The 22618-nt window shown below is 42.7% G+C and overlaps 1 protein-coding gene across 1 annotated transcript in view; it reads left to right on the top strand.

The window, feature by feature from the left end:
- Positions 1 to 22618, top strand: part of CACNA2D3 (calcium voltage-gated channel auxiliary subunit alpha2delta 3) — a 787108-nt gene that overhangs the window by 709572 nt on the left and 54918 nt on the right. Inside the window, exons 30-34 of the mRNA XM_065884772.1 lie at positions 2120 to 2182; positions 5596 to 5666; positions 17957 to 18032; positions 20651 to 20703; positions 22419 to 22474. Coding sequence (XP_065740844.1) covers positions 2120 to 2182; positions 5596 to 5666; positions 17957 to 18032; positions 20651 to 20703; positions 22419 to 22474 — 319 coding nt within the window. The remainder of the gene's footprint in view (positions 1 to 2119; positions 2183 to 5595; positions 5667 to 17956; positions 18033 to 20650; positions 20704 to 22418; positions 22475 to 22618) is intronic.

Here is a 22618-nt window from a genome sequence, read left to right as displayed (position 1 = left end):
CATTTCCAAGAAATGAGGGTGGGGAAAGAAACAAACATTAATGGCAAATAATGAAACATTTCGTTGAAGCTTTGTCTCTAAATAAAGTGGAAATGGTGAAAATACATTTATTTTATTTAACAAATTTAAATTATAATTGCAGTCATACTCTAATTCTATAAACAAAGGACACATTTGGCTTGGGAGTAGGGAGTATAATATTTCTGATAAAATTATAAAAATCACAATGTAGAATCCTTCACTTTATATTTGATTTTCTCAGAGTGATCACAAGGAAGGTCAAGTGTAGTGGAGTTTGATCAGTTTCCCCAGGAGCTTCTCTTAGTCCCTTGCTTTTGAAATCATTCTCTTCGGAAGCATCTTTCATGTTATCTGTGGTGATGTTTTCTTTCTTCATGTGTTACTTCTGACAGATACTAATGTGCCAACAGCTTCCTGTGTGATTGGAGCTGATCTCCAATATCACTTTCATGGACTTCATGAAATATTGCCTCTTTCCGAAGATTTCAGTTGATTTTATAATCTATTTGCTTTATACTGTCTAATATTTACAACATTAGATGAACAGAGATTGACCAAAGATATAGGTCTAATAGCAGCAATACCAGTTGGCTAGGGATGTTTGAGTAGGCACTCACTTTATAATTAGGGATAGAGGGTGAGTTATGATGACTTTGGATCTCTATGCAATTGCAAGGTTTTGGAGAGTCAGTATTTTAATATGGAGGCCACTTCTGTGCTCAACATGTATGACTGAAAGGAGGTTAACCTCCCTTTGCATCAGGGTCTATATCTGCAAAATGACAATCAGGATCCTCAAATAAACAAGGGTATAGATTTGTCTAATATGACCCAATTAACTTAAAATTAAGCTTAACTCTGCATGTAGCTCGTGGCTGCCATATTGGACAGCAGAACTCTATGAGTGCTTTCATAGTGCTGTGTCCTAAAAAAGGAGAACGTTTGTCAAGACTACCACCAGGGACAAAGTAGTCTCCTTGCAGCTAAGAGCTTCTTTGAACAGCAAGAGTGTGACCAAGTCATTCATCTGGCCCCTTGGGATAACCAAGAGAAACGCTTGCTCACCAAAGCAGCCGACTCATTTCTGAAAGATGCTAGCAGGGCTTTTAGTTTTCTGCCGATTCTCCACCATTGCCTACTAATAAAGGATGCATCTTTCTGACTAACTTACTGCTATACTTTTGTGCCTCACTAAAATCGACTACACAGATAGGTAAATGTCCCAGAAAACACCAGCCCTGGCAGTGGTCTGGAGCTAGGGGAATTTAGCTCAGGGTAAAGATATGTTACAAATTAAATGTTGCAGTCGGTATGTAAAGCTGCAATAAATAGAAACTGAGTTACATCAAGGACGGAATTAAACCTTAAATTTAAACTCCACAGCACTGTAATTAAGACTTAGCCTGTAGCAAATCATTCACTTGAGATTAAAGTAGCATGGGGGAAGCAGAGGTTTGGGCTTACCTTGCTACAATTTATAAATCTGAGCTACCAAAAGCTAACAGCCCTGCCCCCAAATCCAACTCCCAATTAAAAACACAGTTTGAAAACCTTTAGGAGGCCTGAGGGGACCCTTTAACAGAAGTTCTGCCCCTTCCCTCCTGCCTAAGTCTATGAACAAATTAAAAAATATTACCTGGTCCCCTGATGGTCTTCTGAGCTGACACGGTGTTTTCATTAATACATCATTAAAGTAATGGCATTGTGCTGGCGTTTTGCTTTCAAAACAGGCTGTACTTCAACCACCATGAATACAGGCTCGGGGGCCTCTGGACACTTTGTTCCTGGGAAATATTATTCAGGTCATAAAAATTTTTAAAAAGGAAGATAAACTGTAATGCATAACTTTAAAATGTATATTCTTTTTATCCTAATCTGGGATGTTCAAGGCTTGCTTCGTGTTTTATTTTTGTTAATTAGTTTTGAAGAGTAAATGCTGGGGTTAGCTTAACCATAGCCTTAACTCCTAGAGCCAGCAGGCATTTCCAGTTCTCCCAAAACAGCCTAAAATAGGTGTCTCTCAGGTTGGAAGTATGTCATTTCGTGTAAAAGCAGTCTGAGAACCCAAAGTTGAAACTGTGGTGTTTTTATTTTCTAGACTGTGAACTGTTACCTCATAGACAATAATGGATTTATTCTGGTGTCTGAAGACTACACACAAGTGAGTGAGAAATTTCTACCTACTCAAAGTAAGGATCCCAGACTGTGCTTGGGTCTGGGGGAACAAATTATGGTGTTGAAACTTTGAGACATGATCTGTATTTAAGAGGTAATAGCAGGAGATTATAAAACCTTATTTCCATCCCTTTAAGAATGTCACAGCCTACTTCTCAGCAGGCCCCAAAGAGATTTTACCTCCGGAGAGGAGAGGTGGGGAGGGGTGCAGAGCCCAGGGTCTGCTCCCTCACTCATAAAATGTTCAATTTATGGAACTCTTTGCCTTGACATGGAGGTGCCTGAAAGAGTTTGGGCAATTTTAAGGAGGTTTCCTCCTTTTAATATTTTGATATTTTATCTTTATGTAATTTATATATACATACAAAGATATGTATGTATTTATGTATGCCAACATAATTATTCTTTATGGCTTTCTTTCTGGTTCTTACTTTTTAAAAATTAGTTATCTGAGCTCAAGGATTAACTTGGGTCCTCAACACAGGGGGACAGGAATCCACATATAGAGGAAGAATGTTTTTCATTTGATTGAGCTGTGTGCAGTACAGGGGCAGGAGGGAGAGATGGAAAGAAACCAAGCTAGGGCGCTCAGCAAAGGAAGCTCCGCTGATATTTGGAAATCAAAGTAAGAGTTAAAATCAATAACATTGTAATAGAGAAACACGGGTTTCTCCTTTAAAACTTGGTGGCTGACAACTTTTTCTGCAATTAGAAATGAAATTAGCATGTTAAAAGAAAGTCAAATCCAGACAAGTTTAGCACTGAGGTGTAGTAAAGTAACACCAGAGGTGGAGGCGGATGGTTTCTGATGCAAGCTCTCTTCCTCAACTAGTTTTGGGATCTTGGGTGCATCACTTAACCCGCCAGGGACTCCTGGCGGGCTCTATAAAAGGAGGATGGTTGACTAAAAGAGGCTTCTTCTAACTCTAATATTTGAGAATACTAGCATTTTATAATGAAGTCTCATTTAAATCTTTTAAAATATTTTAATGGTCAACGGTGCCATAGACCCATTAATGCCTAATAAATTAATTGCCTTTAAGCATGACTCCTTAGTATCTAAGCTCAATGGCTTGTGAATTTGTGAACACGGGCTCCAGGTAACATGTGGAACTGTGCTTCAGTTTCCCCTCTTATCTATGAGAACACTGTGGGATTTTCTTTTTATCAATGTATTTATTTTATTATTTTATTTTATTTATTTATTGTTTCTGGCTGCGTTGGGTCTTCGTTGCTGCGTGCGGGCTTTCTCCGGTTGTGGCGAGCGGGGGCTACTCTTCGTGGCGGTGCGCGGGCTTCTCATTGTGGTGGCTTCTCTTGTTGCAGAGCGTGGGCTCTAGGGGCGCGGGCTTCAGTAGTTGTGGCACATGGGCTCAGTAGTTGTGGTTCGTGGGCTCTAGAGCACAGGCTCAGTAGTTGTGGCACACGGGCTTAGCTGCTCCGCGACATACAGGATCTTCCCAGACCAGGGATCGAACCCATGTCCCCTGCACTGGCAGGCGGATTCTCAACCACTGCACCACCAGGGAAGCCCATGTTGTGAGATTTTAAATGCACCTTTGGTGGGTGACAGTTACACAGTTGAGACTCAAGCTGTGCATACACGGTCTCCTCAGATGCTGGACATCACTGGATGTTGGACAGTTGGTGGACATTGGATAGGAAAGGTGATCCCATGAAACAAGGCCAGTCTCTTGGGAGCAGGACCGGCCATAGGCCTATAGTAATATACCCATGTGTCTGGGAGGAGTGAGAAACCAAATCAGTCCCCTGTGAGGAGAAGCTCTGTCATCCTGCCGTAATCATGGAGGGCTGAGGGTGGGAACCTGATCCTGGGGGAAGAAGGACATGATGATGTCTTCCAGTGGTGATTCTTGGACCAACCAACAAAGTAAACCACTGAAATAGTGACCCTTTCCCAAGCCATGGCCACTACATGTGGGTCCTGATCCATGCTTCATTTCTGGATAGAATAGCCCAGGGAGCCTGTGGGCCTGCCCTGCCTCAGCTTGTTTGATATCTGGTTTCCTGTACTCCAATTAGGCTAATTCTTCTTCAGCTTACAACCAGTTCCATTGATACTGGCATATTTACACACAAGAAATGCAAATGTCCTTCTTGCTCCCAGCGGCAGCACATACCCACAGAGTTTGCCAAATGTTCAAGTGTCCCTGGAGTGAAAAAGGCAATGCTTGACCTTCAGTCAGTGAAAATGTCATTTCCTTCTTTCCTCCTCTCTTTTCTGACTTTTTGGCAAAGTCTGTATGTGCCTTTCTGCCTGAAAACTCCTAGGAGCCTTGTTGAGGTCACTGCATTGTAATGGAATCAGGATTTAGTTAATATCATACAAAGCCTATGGAATTTATATAATTTGGGCTCTGAGTGTAATGCCGTCCACCCACCTCCACATAAGCTATAAATCCTCAGAGCACCCACAGTACAGATGGGGGTTCTCTACTGATCTACACTGGCCCCTTCCAGGGTGTTGGCAGAGGAAGGCTGTTGCTCCAAGCTCTGTTCTGCTGTATTGGATACACCCTCCCCCTTGGGACGCTGATGATAGTGGCTCCAGGAATCTGGAGGGATGCCCGAGGATGTTAATCCTTCCTTCCACCATTCAGAGTTGGCAAATCTCGGCCAGCACCAAGAACTGGACTTGCAGGAGCATCAGCCTGGCGCTGGGGAAGGACTGGTAGGCCTCCAGTGCCCTGAAGACAGCCCCAGAGCTGGGGTTGGCCATTGGAAGTCTGATTGGCCAAGCCTTCTTTTCGCAGGGCTGGACAGCTTCATTCTTGGTCAACATATTAACTGCCTATGGACAAAATGAGGATGTTCCTCAGAAAGTAATTTAGAGAAAGGACATATTCTCTGCTGTAGGAAATTTATAGAGCCGATGAAGAAGACTGCTATATATCCCTAAACAGGTCATTTAGGAATTATAAACAATTCTTTTTATTACTGCTTAGGAAGCCCTTTCACAGCCTGTTTCTGTCTGTATGAAGTAGTGTTTTAATCACAAGGGATTGAGAGCAGATTAATGCCTACTCCCTCCATCCAAGAGTAACGGTGCATGCGTGTGTGCATGTGTGTGCACACGTGTGCATGTGTGTTTTAATTACAACACTCAGCACGTGTTATGCAGTGTCACCCTTACCCCGCCCCCTCGCCCCTGCCATGTATTTGGAATATTCACATCTGCTTATTAGTTTGCTCTGTAATCCCATAACTTCTCATGACTATTAAGACCTTTTCCGCTGTTATGTAACAGTAGTCCTGAAAACCTGCTCTTTGCCCCTGTCAGCTCCAGGACACAGAGTGTGTCCGTTTTTATTTCTTCTCTGGTGTTTGGGCACATTATTTATCTACACTTCCTCATGGGTCTTCTTTTCTTCCCTGCAGACTGGAGACTTTTTTGGTGAGGTGGAGGGAGCTGTGATGAACAAATTGTTAACAATGGGCTCCTTTAAAAGGTAAGGGATTTTATGGTTCCTTGCGTCCCCCGAGAAAGTTTGCCTAAATAAAATAAAACAAACCAAGGTCAAATAAAGCAAGCCCAGACTTGACCCCATGACTGTGTTCATGCTCCAGAAGATCTTCTGAAATTCGATGCCTTTTGCATGAGTGTTAAGAGTCTCAGAAACTCAGCTCACAATGCATTCCCTGTTCCCTTAGCGTAGCATTTATTAGAGTCTGGTTCTGAAGTCAGAGCCTGCACTGGGAGGTGATTATGTTGGTCTGAAACAAGTGATTGCAGAGAAGTAGGAAACATTTTCACCTGGTCAAAAGGAGGAGGAGGGTGTCTTGTCTCACACTGACAAACTGGGGCAGCTTGCTAGAAATCTGGAACTCAGGGATGGGAAGTGATGTTTAGAGGCTCGATATAATTTTAGAAAATCATGTAAAAGTTCACAAAACCTGCTCCCAGATGGAGGTAAGTTTAAATCTGTTGCTAGAATTGCTAAAATTGGTGGTAGGGACCACTCCATTGAGTTGTGAGGGCTCTTGTTGACCCTAAGTGAAGCTCGTATAGGATGATTTCCTCACAGCCCCGTGTCCCCCGTGGGCAAGCCAGCCACGCTTTTGGGAACATCAAAGCCAATGAGAAAGATCATCACCCTGCGAGATCAGGAGGCCAGTTTTGTCCCCCCCAGGAGTCAACCTGTCTCCCTTCCCTTGGCCTCCCAGGGAGAATGGTGGTCTATTAGTGGTGCTTTCCTGGACATATATGATGCTGTTAAATATATGATATCAGGAAATGCAAGGATGGACCTAGGCTCACCTGTGAGAACTATTGCACATTGGTTGCCAGTGGGAAAGACAGTCCCCCGAATTTATTACCCCCCCCACCCCCCGCAGCTGAATGGCCAGGAAGTGTTAGCTCAGGAAATCAGACTTTTAAGCTAGTCAATAAGACCAACTGAGTGCTGTGCTGAAAGCAGGGAATTCAAAAATGATGACCCAATTTTTGAGATTCCGTAGCTTGTTTGTGCCAGAAACAAGGAAACAAGAAATGATATTTTTAAATGGCATGACTCCAGCACTTCTGCAATCTCTGACACACTTGCTCTCCAGCCTGCCTGAGTGTTCACCCCTGCTCGATTCCCTCTTTAAAATTCAAGTACATTTTTTCCCTTCTTTTGCCAGGAGTCATTGTACATAAGCTTGAAAACTGGGCTTGGAGCTGGGCTCGGGTTGCTCTGCTGGACTGTCTGCCATCCAGGGCACCACTGGTTTCTTGTATCTTTATGTGGATATGTACATTTGTATTGTGTTAGCTTGTTTTCAACTTGGTGGGGGTAGGGAGAGACAAAAGAGGACGAATGAGCACACACATGTTTCTCATTTGAAAGCATATTTTTCAACTTTTTTAACAAAATGACTTTTTTTTTTCCTCTTCCCTCTTAGATATTCCTTTCAAACAGTTTGGTGGGAGAAAGAAAAAGGTTGTAGCAGAATTTTAAATTCCTAGACTTCTCCTTAATGTGGGTGAAATATAGTTGACATGAATGTAGAACTTTCACAAGAGTAGCTAGCATATTTGAGAAAAGAGGAGTGCTGGGACTCTCTACTAAATTTTAACAGCAACTGTTGTCATTTGGGAATTACTTGACAAACCTCCTAGGCTTCTTTGAAAGGCCCCCTCATGAGGCCAGGACAGCAATGAGAGTTTGGGTTTGGGAGTCAGATGGATTGGGTTCAAATCCAGGCTCTGACATTTACTAGCTGCATGACTTAGAATAAGTCATGTTACCTCCCCAAGCTTTGGTTTCCTTACGTGGAAAATGAAGATGATGATAATAATTACTTGCAAAGGTTGCTGTCAGAGTTAATGAGATAATAATAAGCATAAAGTTCTGACACGGTGCCTGGCATATATTAAGGGCTCAGTAATTGCTAGCTGCTGCTATGATTTTTGTTGTTGTGGATCTTTGACTTCGCTTTTTACTTGGCACCAGGTGATGCTTTTTTTTTAAATTTTACATTCACACATTTCGCAATGGGCTTCCCATGACACCTGGTGATGGGGTCTCCATCCAGTGTTGGGGTACTGAGGTCCTCCTGGAACTCAGACGTTCAAGCCCTTGCCCTTTCCAGCATGTTTACTCAGAAAATATGGTTGACAGTCCTTTTATTCAGAGCAGATCTGTATTTCAGAAGCACTGAAAGGATGCAGCCAAAAGTAACAGTGCCCTGGGACAGATGTCAGGCACCATGTTAAACTGTACCCCACCCCCAAACACAGGATACATAGAGGTTAAGTTGCGTTGGTGACGTGGCTGAGCCCTGGTAAAGCTCAGGATCCATTCGTGTAGCAGACATCTCATCTCAGCGTATTGGACAGTGCATCCTGGCACAAAGTTTCTTAATTTGGTCTGCTTACACCCATTTCTAAAGAAACGCCTTTCATACACAAGAGCCCTACAAACCATCTTCTTCAGAAAGACAGAGCTCAAAGTAAAGAACACCATCTCCCTTTATCACCTCCCTTTTATCTCTCTCTCTCCAGTGGACCATAGTCACTGCCTCTCTCTCTAAAGCAAGGCGATGCTTGCCTACTTGGCATGGACTCTTTCCTTGATTGTTTTGGCCACTTACCTGGTGACCCGATGGCCATTCTACTTAGGTGCCGTCAGAGGGAAAGAACATCCACTTGTGCATCTACAGTGCCATGTGGGACGAAGGGAATTTGTGTGAACTGACTTGTGTGAACAAATTACCAACTTGAGGGAGCTTTGAGAAAGTTCTTCAGCAGCATGTGCAAACCATCTAAGAGGTGAAGTGGTCACTCTTGGTCACTTAGGCTGAGTCTCTGACTTGACTCTGTCCATCCAACTTACAGATGACATAGTGCCCAGGGCCAAATAACATACCAATAGCCTCAGCAATGTGAAAATAATGAAGGTAGCAGTGGCTACCTTCCCAGGGCACCTACCACATACCAGACCTAGGTTGCAACTGCAGATCTTACTTCTTGCAGTCCTTTGCAACAACTTGTGAGACAGGTATAAACAGGACCAGTGCAAAATGAAAATGTGGTGCCCCTTGCTCAAAAATTATTGAGAGTTTCAAGATGGCAACAGCAGAGCATTAAACAAAGCACGCAGCCCTTCTAAGTGCAGGGTTCTGTCCAGTTACACAGGCCACGTGCCCATGAAGCTGGATCTGGGTATATATATACCTATTTGATAGATGGAAATAATGGGGCTTGGAAAGGTTAAGAACTTGTCTCTGTGTAACGGAGCTGGATTCAAACATCCTGCAGTCTAAGCACAGGGAGAATTTTCTAGCCTCTCCCCTTTACCTGGTTCTATGAACAGTAACATTGTGTAGTGCATGGAACTTCCTTCAGTTTTGTTTGAGACAAAGTGAAGGATAGCCAAGGAGGATGTTGGCCCAGCAGTGACTTATGTGGGCAAACAGAACTTTCAGGATGGAGGCCAGCCGAGTGATAAGATCACCCAGATTTCTTTTAACTGAAGTTGATAAATTCTTAAACCAAAGCCATGTCCCCAGGCTTCACATATTTTCTCATAAGATACCATAAGATATTTTCTCATAAGATACCATATTCCAGGTCAGCTTTTTGTGTTTCAAACAGAGGACTTGAGATGCTTTTTTATTCTTACCATGGAAAGTAAATGGACTCCCTAAGTGGCCCTGACTCATTTAGGGCTTTTCATTTTAGCTGCTTTTCTCTTTTAACTCAAGTTCGTGTCCAGTAAAAGCCTTGTATTCATATTTCTCAAAAGCCACAGTCCATGGCTCTCCTTGCTGGCCTTGGCAGTGACTTTGCCCTTCTCACAATACTAAGAGAAAATCTAGTTTCAAAATATTTTTTATTATACAGTAATTCATTTATTTCACCACCCCTTCTTGCCCCCAGTGATGGAACTCAATGTCAAATATCCAGGGAAAAGTGAGAAAAAATATATATAGCTGGTCATAGCAGAGTCCAAGATTCCTGATAGGGCCTCTTTGATATACTGGACTTGAAATATGAAGACTTCAGGTTGAGCCTCAGAATGGCCACTGTGTGGCCGTGGACAGATTCCTCAGTTTCTCTGGGCCTCAGTTTCTTTGCCACCAAAATAGGAATTTTGGTGAGATGGGATTTTGTGAGAATCACCTGAAATAAGAGAAGTGAAAATGCTTTGCAAATTGCAAAGCTACTACAAATAGGAGGTAAGATTAGCTCTTGGATAAGAGCTCCAAATGTCTGAAATCTTTTTTTTTTTTAATTTTCTTCTCTTCTTTTTTAAATCACTAATGATCCCCAAAAGGTAGTTACTGCACAGCAGTCATAGTGTTGGGCGTGGGCCTGTGGGCTTGGACTCAGCTAGCACCCCTGGAGAGCTCTTAAAACACACCCATGCTCCAGCTGTTCCCCAAGAGATTCATATTAGATTTGTCTGGGGACGGAGCCCAGGCATTTATGCTTCTTTTTTTTTTTTTTTTTTTATGCTTTTTAAAAGCATCCATGTGATTCTCACGTGCAGTCAGGGTCAAGAAATACTAAGTTAAACGCACCAGGTGCCAGTCTCGGTGCTGCCCAACTTCGAACTTGCCTGACTTTTGACAACTTTAACTCCATAATTTCAGTTTTCTCTGTAGCAAAATGAAATTGAAAGAGTGATTTTCGTACCTGCAGTGAGGGTTAAGTGGAATAATGCATGCTTTTACCAAATATCCTTGTGGTTTCTGCCAAAGGGTCTTCCCTTGTTCTTTGTGTATTTAAGTAAGCTCGAGGAAGGAAAGACCCATGGGGCACACCTGGCCCTTGACTTGCAGAGAAATGAACTGCTTGCTAATAATTTGTTTTTGCTTTGGGAACTACTGAGAATTCCTATCCCTCTTGGTTGTGTCTCTTCCGTTTTGTTCTGTTTTGTTTGTTTTATGTGCGTGGCGCAGCAAGCCTGAGCTTCCACCCCTCCAAGGCCATTCGTATTTTCCCTGCGGGGCCTGGTGAACGTCCTCCTCACCTCACCCCCTACACATTCATTAACACAGTCAACTTGTGTAGAATTCCCTGTGGCGGCTCCTTCTAAATTGCCTTTCTAAAAAGGTGTCTCGTCAGGTAGGATTCAAGACTTGGACCATTTCTACCCCTGTCTCTATATGATGGAACTGCACTGGCTCCATGGCGGGTGACTGGAGCTTTCCCTGTCTTTGGTGATTGCGTTACATTTCAGCGAATGCCCTGGCCTTGGAATCCAGAGAGTGTCAGAGGAGAAGTCTGTTATGTTTGGATGGCTGCTCTAATACCGACTGTTCCACCGATGTCTAATACTCAACAACTCATGTAAGGAATGTAATGGCTTCTTGGCTTCCTGTTGACCTGACTGTGTCCACTGAAGTATGCTTTGTCAGAGGTGGCATTGAAGGGAACAAGAAGACGGATTGGCTTGGACAAGTGTGTTTCTGGGCCAAACTTTCTGGAATGCAGAAACATGGGGATTCCAATGGACTGCTTTTTAAAACCCTAAAGCTGCTGCTTGAGGATCCCCAATTACAACAATAACAATAGCCACCATCATCTACATCATAATAGCAGCAGGTCTCATTTATTGAATTATTGCAGTCTCATTATTGAATAATTGCAGTTGACCCTTGAACAACACGGGTTTGAACTGTGGGGGTCCACTTATACACGGATTTTTTAAATCGTAAATACTGAAGTGCTACACGGTCTGTGGTTGGTTGAATCTGTGGATATGGAACCGTGGGTATGAAGAAACTGTGTTTACAGAGGGCAAATTGTACTCGGATTTTCGACTGCACGAGGGTCAGCTCCCTAACCCCTACACTGTTCAAGGGTCAACTGTACAGGCAAGGCATTATTCCAAGCAGTTTGCATGCATTACCTATCCTCATGGCAAATCCATGAAATACCTACTATCATTATTGCCATTTGACAAAAGAGGAACTGGAAGTGGAGGCTTCAAGTGTTTTAGTAACTTGTTCAAATTCACCCACAGTAGTGTGTGGGGAGATGGAATTTGAACTCGTGTCTCTTGGATTCTAGATTCTAGACCATGTTTTCCTGGTCACCACTCATCTTTTCCCATAGCTGGAGAAGACTAAAGTATTCTCTGCAGGGATATTTGTTCATATTCATGCTTGTTTTGCTTTGAGAGAAAGTAAAAGTCTTTCAAACTTGAAGTCCAATGTATTGGTTAGTAGTTGGTTCTACTAGAAATAATAGGAAATTCCAAAATAACAAAGTGTGAAAGAACATAGGAGTCTTTTTCTCTTTTATGAGAAGGAAGTCTGAAAATACTAGTTTGGGGGCCTCATGTTGTCATCATGGACACATGACCACATCTTTTTTATTCTTTACCTCCTTCTAAGTTGGCTTTTAAAGTCAAGATTACCTCATGATCCAAGATAGCTGCTGAGCTGCAGCCATTAGTTCTGCAAACTAGGCTGGAAGGAGGATTCTAGGAGGTCCAAAAGGCCAAGTAAAATTCCTTTTTAAAATTTCTTTCTTTATTTAAGTACTTACTCCCATACAATACTTTTGCTTCCATATAATACTGCTGCTTAATCACATGGCCTCACCTACCTACAAAAGAACCTGGGAAATGTGCATATCAAAAAGTCGGTGTTCTGCTCATTGCGAGAGGAGAATGACTGTCGGGAGACTATGATAGCCTCTGCCACATCCATCGTGCCCCAGTTTGCTTCAGACCACCCAAGTCCTCTAACTATTGAATCCTGCTTCCTGTGACATCCACTTTGAAACCCTTTCAGAGATGAGGCTATATTCCTAACTCCTAGTTTTCTCCACACCCCACATGCCCGTGCAGTCCTGAACACAAATGGTCATAGCCACCATCTAATGCATCTGTCAATGATGTCTGACCCCAGGCAATGACAGCAGGAGCACTCGATAACACCTGTTGGGTTTGACTAATAGTAATGACACTGGCAACACCAACATCCCTAGGTTCTAACATCCTGAGCCTCAGTTGTGTGCCCCACACTGTGCTAAGCGCAACTCAGGCATTACCATGCTGCAGTTGTTGTGAAATGTACACATGGCGCCAGGCATTTGGCAGAGCCCAAGGATGCTCCTCTAGCATCCAAGTTTCCTGCCTCAAGTGGGTTTTGCATTCACTCATTCCCCAAGCAGAATTTAGCTGTTTCCTTCTATATCTTACTCAAACAAAGAAGCAAAAGAAATTTAGCCTTTTCTACGTGGGATTAATCATTAATTGCATTTTCCCCTTCAGTTTAACACGGAAAGCTAATATTCATGGAAGGCGTAGTTGAATGGGCAGACAAGCCACTGGCTAGGTGCACCTACTAGGCACCTGTGCATGTTATCCTGTGCCCCAGGATTGAAGCAAATTTGGCTGGGAGAGCCACAGTGACTTCACCTCCTGAGCCTTAGTTTCCTCTCCATGCCCTTGACATCAGAGATAATACTTGACTGGCAGAAAGTAATCGATTATTTCTTATTGTTACTGCTTTTATTACCTGGGTGAGATGTTGATGTGGCCAGTATCTGCGACTTTGTTTCTTTTTATAGTCTCAGCACCTGTTGATGAAAAGCATTTGGGGCTGATAGACTCTCTGCCTTAATCTATAGAATGAGTGAGGCTCCCCTCTCAGGGTTCTGCACTGGACCCTGAGTGGCCCCAATACCCTAGGTGCTGGGCTTCCAGCTGGTGCAGCCTTATGGCACTTATTCTCTTCTAATGATGGGTGCTCATTAACTAGATTTATTTTAGCGATTTTCCATCAGAGCGTTCAAAGGCAGCTTCAACTCACCACCTCTGCTGTGTTAGATGTGCTGTGTTGATCATAAAGAACAGTACAATCTCTGTAAGAAGAGATTGACCACCAAGGCAAAAAGGAGAGACGGGAGAGCTCCTTCTGGATCTACTATTAGTGTTCAGATGGAACAGACTGAGCTTTCCATTCTCCTGGCTGTCTAAGATGTATGAATGAGTAAACTTCCCATGGGTGACAATCCCTTTGTTTAGAATTTCCTGTGTTCTTGCTCCATGCCCTGACACTTGCAAGTTGAAAACTGCCCCAGAGAACACATTTTATAGCTCAACAAAGGATACATATTTTTACATGCTACCCTAGTGGGTCACTTTTGCTTCTCATACTTTTTGATTCAAAATTGCTTAAATATGTCCCTCGGCGGGTCTCTATGTCAGATGCCTCCCTGTCCTGTTTTAGGGCCATATTTGCAAACATTAAGCTGTTTCAAGACTGGTTTTGAGGCAGATTTTTAGCCAAAGTGAGTTAGAGTCGTTGCAGGTAATGTACCTGGCCTCATGGGCACAAAGTAGGTGTTTAATAAATGCTGGTCCCCACTGTTACTAATGAGCTTAAATTAGCTGAACTCATGCCTTTGAAATTCAACCTTCTAATTTTTAGAAGAAATCTTTTTCTTGGTCGTGATTTTTGTCTAGTTGGAAAAGAGAAGAATCAGCAAAATGGATTTAAGCAATTCCTAATGTCACGAGCCTGACACCCAAGGCTCTACCTAGTACAGGATACATAGGGTTGCCCATGCTTGGTTTGCATTGCTTTGGGTTTCTTCTTCAGAGACTGTATCTGCCTTCTGTCAAAGTTTCAAAGAGACCCATCTGGGGAGCACAGAGATGTTAATGATAAGGTCTCCCCAGCAGCCCGCGGTTGCCGTGGCCTGGTGGTGATGTCATGGGGATTAAGGCATGTTATCTGTAATAAGAATAAACTCCTGCTGCTGAGTGCAGCAGGGCAGCAGCAATCTTGGGCTGGGCACGAGACGCTCGGGGCTTATTTTAGACCCGAAAGAAAGCAGGCAATTATCATGTTCTTTAACTATAATCAGCCGAACAGGATACAGGTAGCCACAAAACGGAGTTATTTAAAACAGTAACAAAATCACTTCAAAAAGGGCGACAATCTGGAAGTCTCTCTTTCTGCAACATCTAGTTAAAGCTGCCTAAGCATGGAGAAGAGAGAGAAGGTTTGTTTTGTAACCTCTTCAGTGGCAATCAGATCAGGAAAGCTTATTTGTGAAATGAAAGGCAGGAACCCTGGCCTGGAAGCTGCCCTAGAGCAATTGAGTTTGGACCCAACAAGTAAACTGGAGCCTTTAAAAATGATCCCAGGAGAATCCTGAGCTTCCAGCCATCTGTTTGTCATGGTGGTTACCATGGCAAGGGGCTCTCACTAGCCTGGCCAGCTAGTCCAGCCTCATCTGGTGACCCCATCACAGCACCTCAGCTTGGGTTGGAAGTTGATTCTGGATATTGATTATAAGACCCTATCTTGGGTAGCATTCCCTGTGACATTCCAATAAGACTCTGGGATGGGGCACAGGGCTGAATTCTAAGCATTTCCTAGAACCTGCTACTGAGCAGAAGGCAGAGTGAGGTGGATTCAGCATGACCCCCATCTAATTCTGGCTCGGCCACTTGTTAGGTGTGTGAACTTGGGCACATCTTTAGGCTAGCCGAGACTTGGTTTGCCCCTGTGTGAAATGGGGATGATTAGAATCTCTCCTGTAGGAGCATGCTTAGAAGAGTACCTTACTCACAGTTGCTAAATAGACTTCAGTAGACATTAGCTGTTGTTACCCTGTCCTCAGCTGTGAAGCTCATGGACAGAAGTTGCCACATCACCTGCTGATAACCCCAGCATGACTTCTGAAGGTGTCTGTTTCTTCAGCAAGAAGTGTGAATTTTACATTGCATCATATATGCCAACGAGCTAAGAAAACCAGGAGGCCTACCCATCCTCCAGCCAGCTGGGTGAAGCCTGAGTCAATTCCCAATGCATTTAACACCACCCGCATTAATTAATAATGGCAGTGAAAACCAGACTAGTAAGTTATAACAGCAGCTGCAGCCCTGCCTTCTGCTGAATGCTTCCTCTGTACTAGGCACTGTGCTAAAGGCAGTACATGTGTATAATCTCATTTAATCCTCACGACCACCCTATAAGGCAGCCATTATTCTCACTGTTTTACAGATGAGGAAACTGAGGCACAAAGAGGCTTAAAAAGAATTGTAATAAGTGGGTGAGTTAGGATTTGAGCTCAGGTCACTGACTTCAAAGCTAGCTTGCTAATCATTAAGTCACACTACCAGTCACTTGGGCCTTTGGGAATAGTGTAGCTTTAAGAGTCAAAAATCTAGCAAAGAACAAAATTAGGCCTTCTGTCATAACAAGGCTAGCACATTGCATAGTATATTTCAGTATACTTTCACATGACTGATTAGTTAAATCTGAGAACATCTCTGGAAGTCACGTTATAAATGAAAAAATAAAGCCTCAGAAGCAACCTGCTATTATAAATGGCAGAACCGACCTTTTAAGCCAAGGCCACACTGCATCCATGTCTACAAGACCCCAAACACACTCAAGTTCCACTCAACCCATGCTGCCTCTCACCAGCTCTGACCCAAATTCCAGCTGCAGAGATAGAGTTGGGCAGTAGGAAAAGGATAAAGCTAATGATAATTCTTGCCAAATCCTAGAAAGCCCTTCCGGGGCACCTGCCGAAATCCGCTGTTGAGGATGCAGACTGTGACGTGGTAGGCCAGTCAGGGGCCAATTAGACTTGTCCATCCTAGCCTGCTGTTGATTTTGTGGCTGAATTCGTGTCAGGGCTGTGTCAATGATGAGCGTTTCTGTGAGAAGTTTGTTCAGGGAGTTCCCTGAGCCAGACACTTGGCTGGTTCATAGGCTTCATTTCTGTCTCAGTATACACTGGTTCTGCTTGCATCTGCTGGGAGGAAAAAAGCCAGAGGACAGTCAGCAAGACTAGAAATGTCCTGAAGAGGAAGGGGCTTTGGGGGACTTGCCAGGAGATTGTGTGACACTGGTACCCTCTTGGGCTTTGCTGCCTATAATGCCTGTGTGGTGCTGGTCAGGAGCTGGTTTCCATCTCAATTTGGTCAAGTGGCCAGTTTTCTACTTGGTGCCCATAGATGCTCTTTGGTTTAATCCGTGTGTGTGATATCTCTAATTTATTGTCTAGAGGGGAAAGCCTTCACATCACATTTTGCAGTTGACCTCTTCAGTCTCAGCTGTGTCATCGACTATTCAAGATTCATGCAATCAGGCAATCATTCATGCATTCAACCTTTTAAATTGGAACACCTTCTCCATACTGGGTGCTGTGCTAGGTGTGAAACAGATCCAACCCCAGTCCTGCAGCATGGAACTTCTATTCTAGTGTACGTTTCCAGCACAGTGTTAAGTATGCTTCATATTACACACTGTATTATTTCAGAAAGATATTCCTGTAGGGAGAATTCCTTCCAGTCATTGAGAAGTTCATGTATTACAGTATTAACATGTCATCTGGCAGCTGTTAACATAGCTCAGGCTGGACTTTTAAGTCTCTCTCCTTTGGGGGGCCAGGAATAGTAGGAAGAGGAGCTTGGGGGAGGGACGAAATGCCCGTCTCCTTTGGGATAAAGTGTTCGCTCCATCTAAAAGCTCTTAAGTTGCTGCTGGAAATTGCCATTCTTTTTTACTTTGTAAAGGTGTTAATAGGAAACTAAAATATCTGTAAAAATTATAAAGTAAAACATCTTTGCAAGTGAGTAAAGATCATAACTGGGAGGAGAGCTGTATTTTTATCACCAAGGGAGAAAAAGACGTCCATTTTCCTGTTTCATAAACTGCACTGTTTTCGAAAGCATACTTAGTAGTGAGTATACATATATTCACTACCATGGTGGTGGTAATGGAAGGGGGGTTAACAACCAATGAGCCAGCTGGTTTCCAACAAATTGTCAAAGTGCTGGCTTTATCTTGGTCCAAGCCTATTTCCTAGTGCTTAAAAGAGACAGAGGATCCTGCCATTTCTTAACTCAAAGTGGCCCTTCCCAGCTCTCCTTGACCTTGCAGACATGGTCCATGTGGATTTCATCAGGGGCCCAGAATTCAGTTTAAAAGAGCATCTTTCTTTGGAGTATCCTGGTCCATGCAAGTCATCGTTGTTCAAACCAAAATGACTATTTGGTCAAGTTGGGGGGTTTCTTCTCCCAGCCCTCCATCCCAACGGTACCTTTATTCCCTTTATTCTTTAAGTTCCAAGTGTGACATGACTGTGTCTGCAGTCCTGGACTTTGCTGTGTCCCTTGCTTGTCACCCTTGTTAGGCCTGCCTTGACTTGTGTTTGTCACTGCTGCACTGGCTGGTGGTGTTAGTGACTGTTCACCTTGCTGGTTGGTCCACAGCACCATTTGGTTCTCGTGTTTTCCCATTTAGTGAAGCTCCTTTCCATTCTCTTCTACAGAATTACCCTTTATGACTATCAAGCCATGTGCAGGGCCAACAAGGAGAGCAGCGATGGTGCCCATGGTCTACTGGATGTAAGTACAGTGCAGTCACTCAGAAAACAACTGCATGTTTTTGTCTGTCCCTGCATGTGAGCATATCTTTTTCTTTGGAGTCATCAAGTTTATCTGTTTCAAAACCATGAATATTTAAATGTGTCAAGTCAAGAAGATCACTTATGTTTAAACCCAAATCCAGTGATTGTGTGTATGATAAACAGGTCTAAAGTATTTGATGGATTAATGCAGCAACCCCCCATCCTTTTGATGGATAGAAAAGGGGAGAAGTTTTGTCAATTCCCTCATTCTCAAATAAAAGAGAATTTGGTTTGGTTCAACAGAAACCTTCCTTTTAGTTTGTAACAGAGCTGTTAGCCTATGCCCAAATTCACATTTTGATCAGAGATTCTCTGCTCTAATCATGCTGCTGCTTTTAACATCATTTTCCCTGGAGCTGATTCCATCCATGATGTCACAGTTGAGGATCAATCAACATAGCTTTGTATCATTAGAAACTGGCTTTCAGATCACCAGAAATTAACTGTGACAATTTACCCCCAGTTTAAAAATATAATTTACAATGTGCAAGCAATATAAATTTGGTCACCAATAACTTGAAAACACAGAAAAAACAGTTACAGATACTTCAACATAGTCTGACATATGGGTATAAATATAACCCTTACATGTTATCATTTTGTAAATTCCAAAAAATCAACCTAAAATTTGATTTGAAGCACAAAATTTAAGAGCCGTTTTGGTTTTAAAATATAAATATACACCTTCTCATTTACAGATGTCAGATCTTGCGAGGGGATTATTTAAAAACCAAATATTTAACACGGTTCTCCTACACTAAGAGAGCAAGGAATGATTCTGAGCTGGAACATTTCTGAGAGGCAACTAGGAACTAAAAATGGGATGATTTGAAAAATACCACTTTTTAGTGAGAATCAATACATATTTCCAAACCCAGCTTCCCTAGCCTTAGCATGAGTATTTCCAGACTTAAAATGTTCCCAAGATATGTTTTTATCATTAGGCTTAAGAGCTCAATGGCTTTACCCTTCTGAATGCTAAGGTGCGTTAAAATTTTTTAATCCTGTATTTACATAATCCCTTTGTATACCCTGCATTGAGCCGGCATCTGGCAGGGAATGCTTGAGTATCCTCCTCCCACTGATGCAGCCAAGCCCCCCTCCACCCCCCCCACCCCCCACCCCGGCCCCGCCCCTGTGCCTCCCCCTCTTCCTTCTTTAATCCCTTTATTCATTCTCTCCTCCCACACTATGGAGGACCACTGAAATGTCACTACCCATCCTGGCAGGTACAAAGACACAAAACTGTCCTATGGTCTGACCTCCCTTGGTCCTTTTGAAAGAAAGATGGTTATTTTTCAAACCATAAGGAGTATAATGGCAGAACCACAGGATTGCATGGCTGCATTTGGTTTTAGGAAATAGTTAAAAGTTCATATCCTTATCTGACCCTGAAAGCCCTGTGATTCAGGGAATGATGAGGACACACTCAATCAGAGCAAGAGATTTAGTCTGAAATCTGGGTGGGCTGGGAGTAACCCCAGTGGATTGTTGTGTTCTGTACATTTGCTTACTGGCTTGAATAGGCAAGTTTTAAGAATGGTCAGGGGTAAATAAATTTGTCCTTGTTTTATTTGAAACTGGATAATCCTCCCATTCCTAGCTCTAGTCCTTATCATCAAAATGCTTAGGAGGTAGGATTAAGCAGCTGTCACGTCAGAAACCAGGATTGGGCATTTCAATTCCCTGCTACCTAAAGGCAACCACAGAAGGTTCTGAGATTTGTCTGGACCTGCAATTTGGGGCTCGGGCTTTGCCAACGTCATTACCTGTCTCTCAGATCCACCCACCGCTCACATATCTAGCATACCTAGGTACAAAGAACCGACTGAGGGGGAGACTTGGTATTTTCCAGAATTCAGGAAATTGAATTATCCACATAGGAAATATCACAGAGTAAACAATCCCACTGCTTTTTTTAATTAAAATATTCTGAAATAAAGATTAGCCCGTCAATGCCTTCTTTTATAGAGTGAAGGGGATTTTCTGCAAGGATAAAATCACATATTTATATGGTTATCATTTTTTTCAAGTCTGAATATGTAAGTGTGAGAAAACGCAGCTTAAATCCTACATAATTCATGGGCAGCATTAAAATCAAGCATGTGCAATTTTTGCTTATTTCAATGAATGACATACAGTGATGGAGAACAGGGAATCACCTTTCCAAGAGGCAGCCCTGTGAATTACCATTTGAAATTAGTTATATGATTCCAACCGCTCAGCATTAGGCTGCGAAATATTAGCCCCCAGAGAGTAAAGGTTTAAGCATCATTTGGTGAACTTCCTTTTTCCTCCCAGAGATAACCCCTGTATTAGATCATGTTTATTTTACTTGTAAATCACATCTCACTACAGGGGAGTTCAAAGTTTTAAAATGTTAGTTTTGGGATACAGTATCCAACCATTTTCTTCTTTCAGCTAGAGCTTCACTGTTTTCTGACATGATACCAATCTCTCTAGAAAAATAACATTGTCTTTTTGTAAAGCCTTAGGTTAAACTACAAATTTTGTGTGTGATACATTGTTTTTAATGAACTGAATTCTTCTCTTCAGCCTTATAATGCCTTCCTTGCTGCAATAAAATGGATAATGACAGAACTTGTCTTGTAAGTACAATTTGCTGCATGTTTAAAAAAGTATTATTGCTTATAAAAAAGTATTACTGCTTTTCTGTGTTAAAAAGTGAATTGGGAGACTCTGCTTCCAATAACCATTACATTCATAATACTCTGCGATAACCTGATTGAACATCTCGAAATATTGAATGTTGAGTCCCAAAAATTATCTTTTATTAAGCTGTTCATGGTCACTGCTCATGCCCTTATATCACCATTTAGCCAACTAACAGCTTGCAATACACAAACCACATTTATTTATTGTGGTTACTGTTAAATGTAACATAGATGTCTGGCTGTTCTTAACGCAGCCTGGGTGGGCTGTGGTCAGAAGAGCAAATTGCCAGGCTGTCCACTGTGCTCCTTTGGACGTCTTGGCATGTGCAGGCGTGGGGGCCTGTGCACTCATGGGTCAGGGGCTTTCTCAGGTGTGATTTAATTGTTTACCCTGTCAAATTACAGTCCTGCTGGATGCATCTGTGACTTAGGTCAGACTTGAAATGGCACAAAGATGAAAGGCTTGACTTCCAGATGAGATATTGGACACATTACAGAAACACTGTGTCACACAGAAAGGAGGAATTCCATGGACCAGCATGGAAACCAGATCATTCAAGCTGCACCAAACTCTCTTATTCTTATTTTCCCCATTAATGTTCCAGTTCTATGAGTTTAAGGCAGATTTCTTGCTATCTGATGAACAGACATTGTCTTCCTTATTGCTTCAATGTAACCTATGTTAACAAAGTTATAACTTCAAGTGGGGAGTAAGTTCTAAATGTACATAAGAATCAGAAAATACAGGTAATAGTGAGATTTTGATTGTGAGCTGCTAGAGGATAGCAGCCATGAGCCTGAGAAGGAAATGACTGAATTTTGATCTATTTCCATTTATTTAGAGGATGATTTATATTACTTTTGCATTCTTTACTAACAGTTGAGAAATTATGATTTTTGTGGAGTTGCACTGTGATATAATTTCATAAAATGGAGCTTGTTCTCTCTGTCCCCACCACCCTGCCCTACACACACACACACACACACACACACACACAACTGAATACATTTGTGTTACAGTGTAAATTTTGAAAACATCCTCTGTAGTGTAGATCATAGTCTAAGTAGAGAATATTCCATTTGTATTTCTGAACCAAGGCAGGGGAAGCCCTTTGGTTTTTTGTTTGTTTGTTTTTGCGATACGCGGGCCTCTCACTGTTGTGGCCTCTCCCGTTGCGGAGCACAGGCTCCAGACGCGCAGGCCCAGTGGCCCAGCCACTCCACGGCATGTGGGATCTTCCCAGACCAGGGCACGAACCCGTGTCCCCTGCATCGGCAGGCGGACTCTCAACCACTGCGCCACCAGGGAAGCCCAGGGAGAAGCCCTGTGAATGTTGACTTTTTACTATGGCCTCAGACTATAACAAGAAAACAATTTCTGCCTATAAAGAAGATATTTCTCAAAAGAGTCCCTGAGTCTAGGTGAACCTGATTTCAGGGTTTGGCTGGCATTGGTGATAAAATAGTCTTTCACAAGTAAGACAAAACCTAGTGAAAATTCAGTGGTACCTGAACCAAGCACCTTGATATCTCCAGATGATGATGTTATTCTTTCAAATGAGGTGAGTGATGCTGAATAACGCAGAATGTCACTTCATTTCAGGGTGTGGGTGACCAAGTAACACTGGACTTTTCCATTTCCTGTTTAGGTTCCTGGTGGAATTTAACCTCTGCAGTTGGTGGCACTCAGATATGACAGCTAAAGGTATGCAGCAACTGGCTTCTCTTTCCTTGCTCAGAGTGATGAACCCGGGGTTCACTGGCTACTTTTCACCAGGGATGTGCTCATGGAAGACTACCCAGGACAAAGAAGTGATGATTTCTCCTCTCTGTCAGCAAAAGGCATCCT

Source organism: Phocoena phocoena, chromosome 10 (genome assembly GCF_963924675.1).
Source record: "Phocoena phocoena chromosome 10, mPhoPho1.1, whole genome shotgun sequence".
In the NCBI taxonomy this organism is placed as follows: domain Eukaryota; kingdom Metazoa; phylum Chordata; class Mammalia; order Artiodactyla; family Phocoenidae; genus Phocoena; species Phocoena phocoena.
The sequence above is the reverse complement of the archived record's forward strand: the minus strand, read 5'-3'. Positions and strand labels throughout refer to the sequence as shown.